The 20426-nt window shown below is 44.6% G+C and overlaps 1 protein-coding gene across 1 annotated transcript in view; it reads right to left on the bottom strand.

Moving 5' to 3' along the window:
* The window catches only part of ANOS1 (anosmin 1), a 187824-nt gene that overhangs the window by 133369 nt on the left and 34029 nt on the right, over window positions 1-20426 (bottom strand). The window contains exon 2 of the mRNA XM_028114947.2: window positions 18900-18947. Within this exon, the coding sequence (XP_027970748.1) occupies window positions 18900-18947 (48 nt within the window). The remainder of the gene's footprint in view (window positions 1-18899; window positions 18948-20426) is intronic.

Here is a 20426-nt window from a genome sequence, read left to right as displayed (position 1 = left end):
GTCTCCACAAGCAGCAGGTCAGGCACACGGATGGGACATAATTAACGCCTAACACGTGTCAACTGAGCTAAGAAACATAAACAAAGTACAATAAAGGGGGATGCCAGGAACGAGGTTCCAGAGGCAAACACACAGCAACAAAAACCTACAAGACAGACGATGCACGTGAACATAAACACAGCATCCTGTTAGCACACAGGACAGACTGATGAATTGGTCCTGGGACTAAAGAAATACAGAGGTCGGGGAAGGCTGCAGAGAAGACAGACATTAAATCTGGCCAGTAGAGGAAAAGACTTTCACAGCAGACACATACGCAACGGATACACCCAGCTTCCAGCTCAACCCGTAAGGACCGTGAAAGTCACCACCCTATCTTAACCACAAATAAAAAGCTGAAGAGAGTGCAAAACAAGTGTTTTCAGATCCGTGACAGAAGGGAGAACACAGAAGGAAGCACTGCTCCCGAGACTGGAGAGGAAGACAGGTGAATACAGAGTCGTGGCTTATCAAGGGTAGAAACCATCTCAGGAACCGGTGCCCGTGGACGAAAACCTGAACTGTGACTGACAAATTGCTGCAGGCTCAGGGTGATGAGTCCAGGGGTGAAAAACGCCAGGGGGACCCAGCGATAAGGGAGCCCCACAATATTGTGAAATGTACCTCCAAGAGCTCAACCAGATTACCGCGGCAAATATGGAGAGAAATCCCACCAAGAGTCTGGTAGGTGGAGAGGAATATGAGCCGCTTTGAAATAGGCCAGAGCAGTGTGTTCTCGTGGGCAGAGCCTACCTTCTGGGAACCCAGGAAAGCAGACCCTCCCCTGCTGGAGGGTTATCATGGCCTCACGACGGCGCGGGGGTGGGGGTGGGGGGAACACCCAGCGCTAGCTGGCTTTAGCCCTTCTGTCCCACCTCACGGAGGAGAACGCTTTTGAAGTTCACAGCCCAGAGCCCGGGCTCACTAAAAGACTGAGACCTCATCATAAGCTATAGAACACTTAAGCCTCCTCCCATACCTCACCACCACATTACTAAAAGCCAATTTACAGCAGTTCCTTTCACCGGGTGGATCAGATCCTGCCATCCAGAAAAAATTACAAGGCATACGGAAAGGCAAAAAACACAATCTGAATAGGAAAAGCAAGCGTCAGAACCGGACATGGCAGGGATGCGGGAATTAGCAGACCAACTAGGATTCACACACTAATGGCTCCGATGGAAAAAGTAGACAACACGCAAGAACCAAGAGATGGGCAATGTCGGGAGAGAGATGAAAATCCCAAGAAAGAACCAAAAGAAATCCTGCTAGAGATACAACAAAAACAACAACAACAAAAACAAGCCACACACACACACACACAAACAAAACCCTGGGAACAGAGAGGAAGAACACCCTTGTGATGGACTTGGTAGTCGACAAGGGGACGCAGCTGAGGAAAGAATCCTATCAGACACCAAACTACAGATCCAGGGAGCTCGCTGAACAACAGGCCGGATAAAAAACTGTACCTTGGCATATCACTTTCAAAGTACAGAAAATCAAAGATTTTTATAAAATCCTGAAAATACCGAGAGGGGGGAAAGAACTACTTTACCTATAGAGTGACAAAGATAAGAATTACATCCAACTTCTCCTCAGAAACCGTGCCAGCAAGAACAGTGGACAGAACTGTTTAAACTATGGAGGGCAAAAAAAAAAAAAAAACCCACCAACTAGAATTCTGTACCTGTGAAATTATCTTTCAAAAGTGAAGGAGAAATAAAGGCTTTCTCAGACAAACAAAAATGGAGGGAATTTGTTGCTAATAGACCTGCCTTGCAAGAAATGTTAAAAAGTTCTTTAAAGAAAATTAACATAGGTCAGGAGCTCAGATCTACATAAAGAAGGGAAGAACGTCAGGGACACCTGGGTGGCTCAGTCAGTTAAGTGTCTGCCTTCGGCTCAGGTCATGACCCTGGAGTCCTGGGATCGAGCCCCGCATCGGGCTCCCTGCTCCGCGAGGAGTCTGCTTCTACCCTCTCCTCTGCCCCTCCCCTCGGCTCCTGCTCGCTCGCTCTCTCTCTCAAATAAATAAAATCTTAAAGAAGGGAAGAACATCAAAGAAGGAACACGTGAAGATAAAATAAAAATTTTTATTTTTCTTGTCCTCAATTGATAAGCGTGTTCACAGTGTATTTCTGGGACAATGCATGCTTGAGCTACAGCAGAAGGGATGGCAAAACAGTCTTGAGAGATGCATGTGAAAGCTTTACAGAAGGATGGACATGAAGGTGAAGGAGAAGAAGGCTTTTAGCTCACGTGATTGAGGGAATATTCATGTTCTTAATTAAGATTGAGAATCCAGGGAGAGAGATGGGTTTGCCGAGGGCAAATAAGCAACTCAGTCCAGGCCACAGAGCTCGTGAGTCCCACTGTCAGGCCTGGAACCCAAAGACCAGACTCTGCACCACGCCGCTCACCGCCTCTCATGCCAACGGCAGAAGAAACGTGTTTGAATGAAGACGCCGTAACTGCAAGAGCTTCTACAGGACCGTCAACCAGAAATGGCCAGTATAGAGCTGTATCCACAGCTCAGGACAGACATATTGCAGGGCTTTGCGTCTGTACAGATGAAGGAACAGCAACGAGAACAAAGCAGGGAAAGAAGAGACACGTTGGTGGCCGAGGAAGGACTTCTCCCTCTGCCTTCCAAATATCGGAGAGCAGACGCCATGGACCCATTGCCGTTAGATTCTGGTGAGTCAGAAAGAGAGGCTTCAATCCTATTCTTTGAGTGTCTTAATACTGGATTTATGTGATTATAAACGCATCGCCGACGTTATCCTGCAAGCCAAGGAGAATTCAGGCAGACTAGAAGGGCCTGAGTCCCAATCAAGACACGCCTCTCTGCAGAATGACCGCTACCGTTAGAACATGGGGGCATTTCAGCAGAGAGTGGTCCACACGCGTGCAGACAGGACTCTCCCAGCCGAGACGATGTTTCCTGCCAGAGACTGTATCGGGTGGGGCAGAAAATGGTTTAGAAGCCACCCAGAAAAGCTTCCCCGTGTATGCAATTTCACACGCCATCAGAGTTCACGCCTCCTTATATATTCTCCATTACCACTTGGAAAACAGAAGTTCTAAGGGGTCTCACTGCCTTTTTGTCTGAAAATGAGAAAGAAACGAAAGAGGGAAACATACCCAGAGTGCACAGGACAAAATTGGGGATGCGGTCAGGGGGGAGCAGAGCAGCATGCTGGAGCTTTAAAATATAGCAAGTAAGTGCATCTGCCTCGAACGTGTCCTGGGTCTTGGGAGGACGGTCTGTGTTTAAAAGAGACTGAGCAACAGGGCCTTCTGGTGATCAGAACACTTTTCGATGCTACTTCATGCAACACTTTTCGAGTTGGCCACGATTTACAGTTGATTAGCCTGCATAGTTGAGTTGCTTTCTCAAAAGATCCTAGGAAGGGATTATTTCTGTGCCCAAAGAGCCCCAGAGAATGGGGAGGGCCGCTCTCGGCCGTAATGTGAATTCCGCGGACTCGGTACACTGTGCTCATTGAAGCAGATAAAGCAAAGTTAAAGAAGCATTTAGTTCTTCAGAATACCAGCCTTAATAAGTATCTTTTTGTGGAAGGATTTAGGAGGAGGGGAGGGTTATCCTTAGTGCAGGCATTATTTCCTCGTACAAAAAGGGAAAATGTGCATACAGTTGGACGTAAAAAGCCAAAGCTCACATGCCCCCCCTCCCCTCCCCAAGGAAAAGTTGCTGAACACACACTCCCAAACGCGAAGGCATGAATCTTCACAGCTTAATAGTCCCGGAGCCATTGTGCAGTTTCTCTTGGGAAACGCAGCTCATTGATCTGCAACCGCCCAAGTTCAACCTTTCAGCTGTGAGAACGGGGAGCTGTACGGGCATCAAAGCCCTACCTTCATCAGCAAGCAGAGCCCAAGACGGGCTGTGTCCCCAGGCGGCGCTGGGCAGCTCCCCTTGTCCTCTCTCAACAATGCTGCCATCAAGGCACATGAGAAAAGTCTGCGAAAGGCTGAATCGGGCCACATCTGCGGGCGGCCGAGACTCTTAAAGTGATCTTTGCTTGCACAGTGCAAGGCTTGTCCTGGCCCCAGCAGCTTTCAGAGGTTCCTCCTGCAAACAGTGTTCCTTATGTGCAACTTGACGCAGAATCAGTCACTTGTAATCACTCGAAATGCATATTGTTTAATAAGGCGATGCCATGTGATCCCACTTTTTCTAACCACCAGCAAACTTCTCCCGTTCCTCTCTGCCTTATCCCCAACCTGTCTTCCACCAGGAAGAGATGCGCGGACAGGCGTGCGTGGAGCTCTTGCTAAGATGAAAATCAACGTTGTGATTCCCACGGTCACTTGACTGGAGTTTCCCCTGTAGCTCGAGAAGCTGAAAACCCAGTTTATCTACACGTATTTCTCCATGCTTAAAATTTTCAGTATGGACTCCCAGGGCCTAAGGCAGACCGAGGACGTTCGTCACAGAAATCAACATAAATAATTACTACTACTACTAATGGAAAGAAGAGAGAGAAAGAAAGACATCTTTACAAAGTACACACTTTAAGTCATTTTTTTCCTCCACACAAATGGAAAATGAACTCACCCACATTGGGAGCTATGCTCTGAAAGGAGCCAGTTGAGAGAAGTCCTTTCTTTATTGTGTAGTTTTAAAGACTATTCTTTGACCTCTGCTATTTATGACTTAAGATCTGTGAAGACAGGGCCAAAGCCCTTTGGTTCCAAAGGGTGCACACACACAAAAGCCTTCCACCTTTGCTCCACTTACCTCATTTCCCATCAGAACATGTTTATACTGCACTCCCCCTGGGTTCATCATTCAAACGGCTTTTTCTTGTTTCTTTTGCCCAGTGACAGCCATTACCTAGTTGACAAGTGGCAAAAGCACCGCTCCTTCCCAAGTACGATGCCGTAATCGTCACTGCCCAGTGGCAAGACTGCAGCCCTCAATACAGATGTCTTGTCACCTCAGCTTGGCTAACCATGAAATTATGGATGAAATGGTCCAGGAAGCCAAAGGCCTCCTCAGGCACGGTGCAACCACAACATGGCAACTTTCTAGTTACTTCTTGTTTCGTGGGCTTATGAATTCATCGACAGCCCTTTTCATTCTTAAAGGCGCTCAAAAACCATTGACCAAGATCCACAGGATTCAGCCAAAACACACATCTTAAGTGTGTGGGGAAAAACAAGATGAAGGGAGATTAAAAACAGACACAATAAACAAACAGATGGAGTCAGGATAAAGCTACTTTCCAAAAGACATGGGATTAAGTTCAGTACCCCTGTTAAAAATAGAGTGTTTTATTTATCTTTTAGCTTTCTAACAGCCAACACAAGGGGAAAACACTCTTGGATAAGGTACACAGTAGCCACAGGAGGGGAGAAGAAAAAAAGGCCTGCCAACTTCTAGGGGAAACGTAATTAGTACTGATAATGCCGACACCGTGCGTGCTCTCGCAAGCTTCCTGCTAAGGATGGCACGGAGTAACAGACCAACGTCCCCAGGCTCCTCAGCGTAGTCCCAGCGGCTGGGTCCGTGAGACAGTTTCGGAGAACACCGCACATGTGCATCGTAGCGTCGCATAAAAGCCATTTGTTAAAGGACAGTCTTGAGACGGGAAAGGTAGAAAGGTTAGTTCTGTAATGAAGGCACAGACCGCAGGGCATCTGGAAATGATGTATCGACCGGGTATGTCTAAAGATTGTTTCTCCCCGCTGACTTCTGGTGGCACGAGGCTTACAGCGCATTAGATAGCCTGCTGCTGGGCGAGTATCAGGAGTACGGCGGCTTTGTGAACATGGCACTGTCATTTCATAGCCAGCAGAACTTTTGTCAGCCCAACAGCCACTGTGGAAATTGAAGATCCTAACTAAGATGTCTGAGTAAGAAGGCAATGCAACCTCTGTGCAGACATGCATCAAAGGTAAGGGGAGTACTCGACAAAGACCTTCCTTAAAAAAAAATTTATTTTCGGGTGCCTGGGTGGCTCAGTTGGTTAAGCAACTGCCTTCGGCTCGGGTCATGATCCTGGAGTCCCGGGATCGAGTCCCGCATCGGGTTCCCAGCTCAGCAGGGAGTCTGCATCTCCCTCTGACCTTCCCCCCTCTCATGTACTCTCTCTGTCTCATTCTCTCTCTCAAATAAATAAATATTTTAAAAAAAAATTTATTTTCCCTTCAATCCAGAAGAAAATAGAAGGTAGACCTCAGGAGTATATCTCATACAGTACAGCCAGAGTAATTTAATTTTAGGCTAAAAAAGAATTTAAAACAAATGTCCAGCTTAGCCGCCACACACACACACACACACACACACACACACACACACACACACTCACTCACTCTTCAAATCACCCAAAGAACATCATGCTTTGAGCAAAGAATCCTACAATCTTGCTCCCTGACCTAAACTCGTTGCAAAATGAATATACCAAGGCAGCTACATGTCATTATTTATAGGGTGACGGAAATTCTTCTGAATCAAACAGGTCAAAGATAAAAACTTTTGAGAAGGGATAATTAGTTTGCGACAATTAGCGTATATTTTTTTTCAGGCAAGATAGACAGCAAGAGTGTGTCCCTGTTCACTCAGCTAGTAAAAAAACAGAGTTGAAATTAAAACCTAGATTTCAGTCGCCCGGCTGGCTCAGTCAGTTGAACACGTGACTCTTGATCTTGGGGTCGTGAGTTCGAGCCCTACACTGGGTGTAGAGATTACTAAAAAGTAAAGAGATAAAGAAATAAAATAAAACCTAGATTTATTTTCTTGTAATGATTGTTCTCTTAAAACCATGAAGACATCATGTTTCCAAGGCAGATGATGCACCAGCACAAATCAGATTTCTAAGAGGAAATCCTGTGTATGGAATAGGTAAAGCAACTCGACTTGACTCTCATGTCAAGGATTACCTACCGGATGGGGTCCAAATTATGAACATAGCTAAGCAAATGCTGATGGGCTAAACCCCAGTGGGAGTTTTTGCTTCGCCCCTCTATCACCAAGAATATTTTGGCAAGGGCTCTTCTTGGGGGAAGTAGGCCAACAAAGGACAATCACGGGTGTGATGCCCACAGATTTGCCCACCCAGCCACTGAAAGCCAACGCCGTTTCCTTGCTAAAGCCTGACAGTCCCCAACGCTGGTGCTTTCTACCAGCTGCCGGATCAAACCCCAACATCTTCAAGCGATCGCCAATCATCCACCCTCCGAGTGCCTCCTGATGAATACATTACAACTCCAACACATCTGTCAGACCATAATCACCATGTCATGCATCATGACTGAGCTGTTTTTCATATGTTCCAACAGATTCCCTTTCTAAAGCCAGCTTTCAGGAGCCCTTGTTCAATTGTGAACCAAGTAAGAGACAAGTAAGAGATTTTGTTGGCATCTTCTTTCATCGGACAGGAGGAGAAAAAGAGCGTAGGCAAGAGCGCAAATAAAGACTTCCATGGAGGTGGCCTTTTCCCTCCCGCAGGTCTTTTGCTTTGAAGTTTACAGCAGGTGGACGCGTCTTTCACACCCGGAAAAATTGATATGGAAAATCGGAAGCACGTCGGGCCATGAACATGTCACATGTTGGATTTAAACCTAAATAAGAACCTGTTCTTTTCCTTACATGTTGATTGTGCTCTGAGTGTAGCAGGAGGCTTTGCATGTTCTTTCAGGCTAGTTTCTAGGTTAAAAAAGCCTGGAATGTTCCAGCTACTGCAGGCTAATGATCACCCAAAAGCACACTAATATGTTTGATAAAAGTTCCCAGCATGAGAGCAGAAAACACTTACCATAAGAATGACATGTGAGGAGAAGCAAATCGGAGACACCAGCTCAGGCCGCCTTCCACGCTGTAGGCAGCAATTAGAACTGGGAGCGCGCATTCCAGGAGGCTGGGGCCAACCGAAGGGGGCACAAATCTCTTAAATTGTTTCAACCATTAACTCCTCGACCTACCTGCATTATCGCTACAAGGCACGGGGCTGGAAGCCTTCAGCCTTTCTCACACAGCTCAACTCTGCTTCCTCACCATTTAAGAAATGAAGTTTTCCAAGTCCCGGCCACGCAGAGACGCTAATCACGCATTTTGACTCTGGATACTTCCTGACCCCGTTTATAAGTTATTTTTGGTTTTGTCTGCTTCATATTCTCTCCTTTCTCTCTCTCTCTTCACCCCCCCCATCTCTGCCTTTACATCAGAGATGATATCCTTTTGCACGTTCTTCAGAGCAACACTGGAGAGAGTACTTAAGAAGGATGATGCATAAGTAGACCTAACTCATGCTTGTTGGTCAATAGATTGTCATCTGCATTTAGACTGTGAAGTTCAAGGACTCAGCTCGCTTTTAAATTCTTCTCATATGCATTCCATGCAAATTTTAATTCCACCACTGGTTTAAGGAAATGGTAGAATAGTCCTCTCTTCTCAGATATGATATCCTATTGATTTTCTCCTGAGAAATAATGTCATCATTTTCACTTATGGAAATAGCATTGGTACCACAATAAAGGCAATTAATCATACCACTTGGGAAGTTTTCTAGAAGAAGCTATCTCTTCCAGTGGTACAAATCTATACTTCTTTGACAATCACTGTCCATAGTGGCTTTGCCTATGTTAGATAAGAGACATTCGACATACATCAACTTTGTCCTTGAAGTTGATTGTATAAAGTCAGGGAAAACTACAGAAACATCAGTAAGCATTACCATAGGCTTTAAATGTTTTTAAACTATATAAAACATCTGAAATTTTTCATCCACTGTTTATTAGAGTTGCAAAGAAGTGAAGGGTGTTCTTGGATATTCGGACACAGCGCATTTCCATGCGGGCCCAAGTTTTTCATTTTCCTCCTTAAGATGTGTTTTCCTCCGGCTCTATGGCGTCACCACATACATGATAGAAAGCATCTCACACAAAACAAAAGCCTTCAACAGCCGCATTCTGCTGTGTTTCAGAGGTTTGACCCTTATCCAATAAATTTCACAGATGTCAAATGAAGCCATCCGGATGTTCAGATGTTCATACAAGCAAAACCAATATTCCTCACCTCTAAATTCGGCTCTGAATAAACCTGGAACATGACTAAGAATTTGGAGTTGCAGCCCTTATAAGAACTGAACTCCCACTGAGATCAAAGCAGCATGCCAAGGCAAGGAGACTGGGCCCTAAATAACTGCCTTTCAACACATATCCTCAGAACCAAATGGGAAACGAGTCAAGGGAGTGAGTTACAACACCCATAAGGAGAAGAAGGATGAGCACCACGCTTCCCACAGATAAGTGGCTCGTCACCAAGAGCGAGGGGCCTAGGTACAAGGTAACAGAGCATAATGTGAAAGGATAAATCTTTTATAAAGTGAGCGCATGACTCTAGTGCAAACGTAAAATGAACATGTGTCAATGATTAGATTTCACCCATGAAACAGGGCAAGGACCAAGAATAGGTTACATTTGGCTCAAAGGAGAAATCCAGGAAATATAAATATATTCACATACAACAAGACGTGCTGGACCGGATTTACCAGATAGAGGCAAAACGCTCTATTCACGGGGTGAGCATCAATTGCATTCCAATGGCCACGATTCATTTGCATTTCCATGGACAAGCATCATCTGCATTATTATCAGCTCTCTACCATTTGCAGACTAAGAAAATAGCTCAAAGACAATGAACAATGGAGATAACCTGGAAAGGTCTACCAGAGGACATCCATTCTGAAGTCGCTTTTGTTTTGCTCAATTTGAAGTCCTTCACAATTTTTGCTGGCTCTAATAATCCCATTTCAACAATGAATTTTCAAAAACTGTGATTTTTTTTTCTTTGACATTTTCTTACTACTATTGTTTATCATGCATTCACTCAAAATTCTTCACACAATGTTCCATAAATGATGTTAGAAACTGTCCGTTTTTGTTTGAATACATCAAGATATGTCTTTGTATCGAGAGAAGAAAGCATTTTATTGTTTTGTTTAAGTTTGGTTTTGCATACGTGAATGCCACGGCATAGAACAGACTGGCAAACTATCACAAATGGCCAAATCCAGCCTGGCACCTGTTTTTGTACAGCTGGTGAGCTAAGAATTGTTTTTACATTTTTAAATGGTTGGGAAGAAATAAAATTTCATGACATGTGAAAATGACATGAAATTCAAATTTCAGTGTCCATAAATAAAGTTTTATTGGAACACAGCCACACTCTTTTGTTGATGTATCATCGGTCACTGATTTCCTGTTACAATGGCAGAGTTGATCGTTGCCGCAGAAAGCTTATGAGCTGCAAAAGATGGAAACAGTTACTATCCGGCCTCTACTGCTGACCCCTGGCATAAAGGACGAGACACGAATTACAATGTGTGTGTGGAGAATGAGCTTCCCTACACCAACAAGCCCTTCGGCTCCGTTCCGACACCATCTATCTGGGGATGGCATGGGGTCCCACAGCGAAGGGCTCAGTCCGGGACGACTGTGTTCCTCCTACCAGCTCAGCTCGTCATCTCTGCTTCTGACCAGGAGATTCCCACAACCCCCTCCTGGAGTTCAAGGGATCTCCTAGAGTGGCGCACAGAACTCAGAGAAATACGTCACTTACCAGATCGCCAGCTTATGAGAAGGGATGTCAGTCAGGAAGAGCTAGACAGAGGAGGTTCACGGGGCCAGGCATGGGGAAAGAGCGCGAGGCTTCCGTGTCCTCTCCAGCGACACCGCTCCTCCCGGCACCACTGTCCCAGCGCACGTTCATCAGCCTGGAGGCCCTCCTAAACCCTCCTCTTGTGTTTCTACAGAGGCTTCATTGCCTAGGCACACGATGAAATCACTGGCCGTCGAAGACCGAACTCCCGCCCTTCTCCCCTCCCCGGAGGTCTGGGGGTGAGATCAGAAGTCCTAACGTTCTAGGCCCGTCGTTGGCTCCACTGGCGACCGGCCTCCATTCTTGAGGTGCTTTCCAAACGTCACCTCATTACTATAACAAAAGACATCTTTACCGTTCTCTCCATTTAGGGAATTTCAAGGGTTTTAGGAGTTCTGTGCCAGAAATGGGGACAAAGACCAAATACGTATGTATTACAAATCACAGTATCACAGTACTGTGCTTAATACAATGTCCCATTGAGGGAACGCCTGGGCGGCTCCGTTGGTTAAGCATCGGCCTTCAGCTCAGGTCATGATCTCAGGGTCCCTGGGATCGAGCCCCGGCTCAGCAGCGAGCCTGCTTCGCCCTTTCCCTCTACACCACTCCCACTGATGCTCTCACTCTCACTCTCTCGAATAAATAAAATCTTTAAAATAGAATGAAACTCAAAAAGAAAAGATAATCTTGACATGATAGAATGGCTCATGAAAACAGTCTTGACTTCTCCACTGAGACAAAATACCAGAATATCTTGCCCACCAATTCAAATCTCCTGGCAAATGCTCCAAAATCACCCCTAAACTGGTCTTCAGAGAAATTACACCCAGAGGAAAATAGGTTCTGAGAATAAGGCCTTCCACTGAGGTGGAGGTTGCCTTTGGCAGGATACATCCGTGCCTTAGGGTTAGATTCCCCAACTGCACTTCAGAAGAATCCCTAAAGTCCTCCTAGCTTCAGAATTCTTCTGTCCATCCTTCCTATAAAGAGTGACCCCAATGGTGGGCGTCCCTCACCTTCCCTCACCACCACACATCTAACTCCTACCACAATCCTAACATCCAGAAGTCAGGGGCTCATTCCAACAGTTCTGCCCTTTGTAGCTAAATACTGCCATCCAGGTGAGTCCTGAGTTGCGGGCTGTGAAAACCCCCAAGGAGTGGGCAGAATCTAAGAGGAACACCCTCACTTGCATATAATAACCAATTAATGCATGAGTTCAGAGGGAAATCCGAGTGGTAGAAAGGGGAGAGAGCTAGAACAGGGAAAGAATTATGGGATCAGCAGAGAGCAAAAGAAGGATGGATCCTAAAAATGCACAAATACCCTAGCTGGTGAGATAAGGAGAAGGTGGGCTGGGGGCTACGGGCCTGTCGACACAATCCTGGGGACTCTTAAGGGATCCTGTGCCAGTTTTTTTTTAAAAAGGAATGAAGATTTTTAAAAGGGGGATTTGCTCAGCAAGCTAAAAAGGTAAAAAGTAAGAGCAAAGACCAAATGTGATGTTATATTAAGCACGAGGGCCTGGGATATAGGACATGGTCAATGAGTATTTGTTGAAATTGAAATAATCAAACTCTATTGGAACTAAATGAACTGTATTTCAAGCAAATGTTAAAATAAAAGCATAAATGAACGGCCTGAACAGCCATCCCATTGCAATATATGGGGCAAAATTAGGAAATTTACACTATATTTGGTATAGAAAAATGTGTTAAGAGACAAATTAAAAGTTCTTAAAATAATGTACATTGTCAAAATTGAACTTTTTTTTTTTTATTATTTATTTGAGAGAGAGAGACACAGCGAGAGAGGGAACACAAGCCGGGGGAGCGGGAGAGGGAGAAGCGGGCTTCCCGCGGAGCAGGGAGCCCGACGCGGGGCTCGATCCCAGGACCCCGGGACCGTGACCCGAGCCGAAGGCAGACGCTTAACCAACGGAGCCACCCAGGCGCCCCCCAAACTGAACTTTTTACTTGGATATCTTTTTAGGTTTTTATAGCACCACAATAATATCTCATCCCCAAAAGTATTTGGGACTGCTTGGATGAAAACATTAAGACTAAAATGGATCACAAAGATTAGTTACATAGAATAGAAAAATGCCTCTTTTATGCCAAAGGCATATGTTTAGGGTCTTAATTAGAAACAGATAATCTTATTTTTTTTTTTAGATTTTATTTAAATTCAAGTTAGTTAACATATAGCACATTATTAGTTTCAGGGGTAGAACTTAATGCTTCGTCAGTTGCATAGAACACCCAGTGCTCATCATATCCCGTGCCCCCCTTAATGCCCATCACCCAGCTACCCCATCCCCCCACCCACCTCCCCTCCAGGAACCCTCAGTGTGTTCCCTAGAGTTAGAGTTTCCTATGGTTTGCCTCCCAGATGATCTTACTATTTAGTTACTACTAAAAGTGAAGTTCTAAGAGTAAGTTATTCTAAAAGGTATCGTTTTTTGGTAGATTTGGCATATTTAGAAAGTTTGCCCCAAATCGTCCTAGACTGACACTGAGCTCAGATGTGAACTTCGCCAACAGTTTATTTTGGAGTGCCCCGTAGCAAACCACGTTCCCCCGACCCATGTGTTCCTCTCAAAGTGAGCAATCGCCTCATGCAGGAATTTCTAAGGCATCTGTTTCCCCAGGCATCTGCTGTGATCCCCGAATGAAGCTGAAACAGGAGGGGTGGGGGGGGGCGGCGGGGTCATCTTTAGACAACATCTTGTTACCTTCGCACTGGACAATGCAGATGGGAAAGCAAGGAGAAGACAAGATTCTTTCTTTCCCTAGAGTTGGGTCACAATGTTTTCAGGAAGTTCTACACTTCACAGTAGCCCTAAGAGTGTTTTGGGACAAACCCAGAGCACCAGAAGAATCCACTGCTACATTGAGCAGAAGATCTTTCATACTATTCTTACGGTTCTATGATGCTTCAAATGTGTAGGGTGTATAATGGGAAAACCACAGGCTTCGGATTCCATCAGAACTCAGTTCAAATTCCATCTCTGGTACTTGCTAGTACTTAGCAGCCAAGTGACATCGTACAAAGGTCATCAAACCCTCCTAAGCATCTGTGAAACAGAGATGGGCATGCCAATTACAAAGTCAAGATTAGGTTCAGTGGCACACAAGTGCATCTTCATACAACAAAAATTAAAAAAAAAAGTTACTTTAAGTAACACAAAAAGTTATCTGTCTTTGACGTTCAAATAATGTGAGAAGTCCAAGACTTGTAATGGGGGCTCCCCAGGATCAAAGACCCAAACACCTTCTATCTTTCTTATTGGTTATTCTCAGACTTGCCTCCATCGTCAAGGCTAACTCATGGACCAAGACAGCTGCTGGAGCCCCTGCCATTGGTCTGCCTCCTAAACAGCAGAGGACAGAAAAGGGGAAGAGCCAACGAGAACATTTTGTAGCTAAATCAGTTCCTTTTAGAGAGGCACTTCAAAAGTCCTTCACAATTATTCCAATTGCATTTAATGGGCTTGAAGTACTTTAGATGGCCATATTTAACAGCAAATAAGCTTTGGGAAATGTAGATGCTTAATTCTAGATGGCAATGTGCTCAGGTGAGGAACTAGGTTTTGGTTAGAACAGAGACTGGATTAGAAGGCAGAGAGCAATCCACCCACCTACATTAGTGAGCATATGGGGAGAATTAGAATTCCTACAGGCACCAAGCCCCTACAGCACTCCACACATACCACATGCCCAGTAAATTATACCTTTATTTTCTGTCATATAAAAAAGTTAAACTGCTGAAAATAGACCCGTGTTCTTAATTTCTTTTATAACTGCCAAAATGCACGGACCAGGGTTCTCAACCTTGGCAATACCGACACTTAGACCAGACAACTCTTGCGGTGCAGGGCTGTCCTGGGGGCTTTGTGGGTTGTTTGTCAGCATCCTGACCTCCACCCACCTGATGCCTGTGACCCTCCAACACCACTTGTGACAACCAAAAATGTCTCCAGCCATTGCTAAACGTCCCCTTGGGAGCAAAATCACCCCAGGCTGAGAACCACTGCCTAAACCTACGCTGGACAATAGGTCACTGCTCTATGTGATCTACGAGTTGAATGGTGCTAAAGACCCTTGAGTTTGTAATGCTGACTTCATTATGGAAAACTGAGTATAGGACAAAGATGTACATTTTCCAAATGAGTAATAAATAATCTTGCTAAGTTACATAGATATAAAATGGATTATGTATTACTTTTTTTGGAAAGGTAATGCAGTAAAGATGTGCTTTGCGGGAGGAAAAAATGTAATGCACAGGCTTTATTCATTCACTCCTTCATCACGAATATTTGTTGAGCAACTAGTATGTGCCAAACAGCATTCTAAGCTACAAGAGGAGAGGACACCACAGTCGACAAAGAAGGAAGAGTCAGTGCCCTCAAAGAGCTTACTTTCTGGTGAAGGAGACAGAGTCTGAGAGAGAAAGCAAGAACTCTATAACGTCACGTGTCAGGGTGCAAACGAAGCATGTAATGGCGGGGAGGGGGTGATCTGGGAACGCAAGGTTGAGAAGGTGCACGTGTGCTGAGGTGTGAATGAGGGGAGGGGGGACCTGGGTGTCTCTCTGAGAAAGGGGAGCTCCGGGTGGGGGTAAAAGTAGGAGGAGATGAGGTAGGGGAGACAGAGTGATGGAGACACAGGGCCAGTGTCTGGGTCTGAGCAAGACGGAGAGATACCAAAGGTGTAAGGTGGAGAGCCGCATGACTCAGCTTAGATGGCTAGAGGGTCTTTCCAGGAGCCCTGTGGAGATGACATTGTTTGGGGCAGAAGCAGCAGCTTGGAGACACAACAGGACGCTTGTGGATGGGCCGGGCAGGAGGTGACAGCACACTGGACAAGGGGCAGGGGGTGGGGGCACTTAGATGGGAGGAACAGATCATATTTGTAGATGGCAGCCAGACAGGATGAGCGCGTGTGGTTTCTACACAACATTATGTAATCCTTATCTTTTAAAACATATTCAGAAAGTTATATCATTATTACTTCCAGGTTTTATTTGTTACTTGTCTGTCCCAATATTTGCTCAAAACGGGTTTTCAAGTTGTTGATCTCCGGGCAGCAGGATGGAGAAGGCAGCGTTCCAAACTCTGGCACGCACACCTCCCCACCCCCCCCAACCCCTTTGCTGAGGGATTCCAGAACTATTATCAAATAGGTATGTGCCTGAATGTCCCCATCTGTAAAATGGAGTTACCATCACTCACGCTTCATCTCATCAACCTAAAGAAGAAGAGCCAAAGACTCTATAGGTTCCCCAAATCTCGAAAGAAATGCAAACCGTACTTAGCTGCAAACGTATCCGCGGTGATCATACCCAAAGGAGACAAATTTTGATTAGCATGTAAGATTCATTCCCGAAGATTCAGACTAAAGACAACCCTTAAACTTAGGTCAGCTTTGTACTGTACTCCAAAGTTTCTGTTGGGGTTAGCTGTGACTTATTAATGCATTCTTTGCTTCCAGGCAAAAGGAACGGATTTCTTTTCTTGTGAAATGCAGTCTCTCATGTCAGCCTTGATCACTGAGAAGATATGGTGTAACAACCTGCAGTCCTGGTGGGGGACCGGGGGGGGGGTCCTTTAAGGAGGACACTTAAAAACATAGTTCACATGAAACTTTTCCATGCAAATTTCTTTTAAATGGATAAAAAAGAATTTCTTAATGGAAGGAGGAGGAAAGGGGCTGCTTAAATGAGACAGAATACTGGTAATTCATGTAATTCATTTCCCCCCAAGATTTAGTAAGTCGGAGCTAAGCCAAGCTTACTTTCATCACATTATTTCACATTTCACCTAAGAATTCTGTTCCATTTTTTAATAATATGCCTGCGTATTAAATGACATAATGTGTGCATGGATGTTGGAATGGATCGTTATAATCAAGTTTTTGGTTTAGGAATATTATTCTACAATCATGGACTGTGAGATAATGTGTTTTAAAGACCTTTCAAAACAATAATGTTCTTCATAAATATGCAATTTCAGCAGTATGTGTTGCTCACAAAAATCTTAGTTATGAAATAAAGGACTGTATCGATTTTAAGTCTAATAGTCATGTTTTTGTTTTGTTTTAACGATTTTATTTATTTATTTGACAGGGAGAGACACAGCGAGAGAGGGAACACAAGCAGGGGGAGCGGGAGAGGGAGAAGCAGGCCTCCCCGCTGCTCCGAGCAGGGAGCCCGATGCGGGGCTCGATCCCAGGACCCTGGGACCATGACCTGAGCCGAAGGCAGACGCTTAACGACTGAGCCACCCAGGCGCCCCTAATAGTCATGTTGATGAAATGAATCTCATCAAACACTATTAGGATCCCAAAGTTGCCAATATTTCCAGCCAGTAGTAAACTTTAGTTATTTATATACCACATATTACAAACACACACACACACACACACGTATACATATTACATATATTCTTTTTTAAAAAGTTGCAATGTTTTGGGATTGCGGTAAAATGTACACTATTACATGTATGAATGAATATAATGACAACTTCAGAGTGTGTGTGGACAGCGAGGAATACTCAAAAATAGAAAAGAGACTTTTTAATTTAAAGAGTCAAATGATTTAACCAGCAATTCTAAAAGTTCTGCAAGCAGTTCCAACTTGCGCGTGGATGGGTGGGCGCAGTTTCTGCAAACATCCACCTAGTTCTCCAACATCGGCTGAGTGTCCTACAAATTAACTCACTTCTGACTCTACCTGGTGACCGTGTCAGATCCCATGGGTTAAGGGCTTGGTCCCACAGGCTGCCCCCCACCCCTCTGCCGTGCCCTCCCCCACCCCCACTTCAATGCCAATCACAAGTCCCAGATGTCACCTGTGCTTTTTGCCTAACCTGCTGTAGATGGGAGGGTCCCAATGACCCCCTCGTCGGCTTCCATTCATTTGCTAGGGTGGCTCAGCAGAACACGCAAGCAACACTTTACTTACCAGATCACTTTAGATGGGTTTATTCTTTAGGGATATTAGCTCAGGAGCAGGCAGATGGAAGAGATGCACAGGGCCAGGCACGGGGAAATGGCAGGGAGCTTCCAGGGACACCACCTGTCCCCAGATCTGCATCTGCACTTGTTTCATACGTGGGAGCCCTCCGAACCCCCTCCTTTTTTGTTTCGCTTTAAATGGAGGCCTCACTATCTAGGCATGATCGATTAAATCATTGGCCATTGGTGACTGAATCAACCTCTAGCTCTCTCCCCTCCCTGGAAATCAGGGAGTGGTCCTGAAAGGTCCAACCCTCTATTCAGGGTTGGTTCTGCCTAGCAACCAGCCCCCATCCTTAGCTGTGTTCCAAAAGTCACCTCATTCACCTAAACCCCACTGTGGTGGAAAGGGGCTTGTTATGAGTAACAAGACACTCATTCACCCCTGAGGCTCCAGTGGGATTTTAGAAGCTGAGGGACAAGACACCAAATATAACAAAAGATGGTCCCCTTGCTCTTATTGCTCAGAAAGTCGCAAGGGGGGAGGGGGGGCGCCTGGGTGGCTCAGTTATTAAGCGTCTGCCTTCGGCTCAGGTCACGGTCCCGGGGTCCTGGGATCGAGCCCCGCGTCGGGCTCCCTGCTCCACGGGAAGCCTGCTTCTCCCTCTCCCCCTCCCCCTGCTTGTGTTCCTGCTCTCACTGTCTCTCTCTGTCAAATAAATAAATAAAATCTTAGGGAAAAAAAAAAGAAAGTCCCAAGGGTTTGGGGAGCTGTGAGCCAGGAACCGTGGAAAAAGATCAAATATATGAAGAGTATATTCTCATCATCTGAATGAATATGTACATGTCTTATAAATCACAATATCACAAATTCCTACAAACAAAACTACATACAAAATAGCTTAAGTGTAAGTAGAATGCAGTAAATCTTCTGGTCTAACCAAAAGATGTTTTCTCCTTAAAATGTTTTTGGATTAAAAAATTAGAGAGAGAGAAATAAGGCAATATATAGAAAAACTGATATGTGTATCTTGATTGCAGTGGTGGGTAAACTAATTGAATCTACAAGTGATAAAATGTCATAGGATGATACACGTACATTGTACCAATGTCAATTTCCTGCTTTTGACATTGTCCTACAAATCTGGGAAGTGTAACTTTTGGTGGAAACTGGATGAAGAATATGTGTAATTTCTCTGCAACTTCCTCTGACTCTAGAATTATTCCAAAATTAAAGGTTTTTAGAAATATTGATACAGTTGTAGGGAACATACCTTAGAACATTGCTTGTGATTCTGGCACCAAATCAGGGAACCATTGTTCTGCAAAAAGAAAAAGAAATATTGGCTCATTGAGTAATTTTCTAACTGATAACTAAATACTGTATCATTTTTCAATATCGTCCTTAACAAAAGACCAATTTTGCCACCCTGATGTTCTCTCTTCCCAAAATAGAAAATGGGTTTCTAATGTAAGTCCAATTTCATCCTTGACTTCATGATAGAAACAGAAACATATGAAATAAAGATTTCAAGCTGCCTAAAAGGAAAAGTGTCTGAGCCACCTCTCCTGGTGTGCTGAGCTATGAGATGCAGACCAGCAGGAAAATGAACGCTAGACATTTCTCCCGCAGTAAGCAGTTTTGGTAAATTTACAAGTCAGAGGCTTTTCATCTCAACCCATTCACAGTAGTAAGAGTTTGAGCCTGGGAGTCAGCTTTTACCGAAAAGCCTTCTCTTTCCCTATCACCGGATGTGTGACTGTGGACAAGGGACTTGCTATCCCTGTAGCTCAGTTTATCCATCTGTAAAATGTAACACTATCTCATGCATGAGGTCACTGGCATAAGGAAACAATACACATACACCACTTAGCATGGCTCGATAATTCACTCAGTATGGAAGAAATATCAGAACTATGGTTCATTGTATCTAACACCCACATTTCTGCGGGGAAGCCTGTCATTCCCCATGACTAACACCTTGGTCATGACTTCTCCTTTGGCTGGGATTTGTTATGTCACAGTGTGTGAGGCTGGGGTGGTTGGTCTCTTACTATCTCTTACTGGAGATCTCTTACTGGTATCTCTTACCGGAGAGAGTAAGAGCCATCAACCCGTATGGTTTATTGTGAATTTTGAGAACATCATCTTCTATCCAGAGAACAGGAGTGTTACATCTGTCCTCTGTTCATCAGAGAAAAGAAAATTAAACCAATATATCTTTTTAAAAATATTTTTATAACAAGTCCCCGGAGATAGAATTCATACATGTGAAGCGCACTTCATTTAAAGTATACACACCAATGGTTTGTACTAAGAAGTATATTCTAAATACTGAGAAGTGTATTCACAAGGCCGTGCAACCATCACCACTATCTAATTGTTGAACACTGTCACCAACCCCAGAAAGAAACTTGGATCCATCAGTAGTCAGTCACTCTCCCAACTCCCTCCCTCTACCCCTTGGCAACCACTGATTTACTCTCCTTCTCTGTAGAGTTGACCGATTCTGGAAATTTCGTGTAAATGGAATTGTAGAGCACGTGGCCTTTTGTGTCTAGATTCTTCCACGTGGCATCACGGTTCACATCTGGCTAAACGGTACCGTGTTCTGCTTTGCCTATATTGCCGCGAAAATCAATACTTCCTTCCTTTTTGTCTGATTTCATCGTATGGATAGATCACATTTCTCTCTTCTACTCCCAAGAATCTATCTTAATATATCCCACTTCCAGTAATGTATCTTCATAATGTAGGATTCCCACTGAATCCATCTCAACTGCATAGGATCAGAAAGTTT

The sequence above is a fragment of the Eumetopias jubatus genome, unplaced genomic scaffold (genome assembly GCF_037043125.1).
Source record: "Eumetopias jubatus isolate StellerSeaLion01/CBP00866 unplaced genomic scaffold, mEumJub1_p1.0 scaffold_11, whole genome shotgun sequence".
Classification (NCBI taxonomy): domain Eukaryota; kingdom Metazoa; phylum Chordata; class Mammalia; order Carnivora; family Otariidae; genus Eumetopias; species Eumetopias jubatus.
The sequence above is the reverse complement of the archived record's forward strand: the minus strand, read 5'-3'. Positions and strand labels throughout refer to the sequence as shown.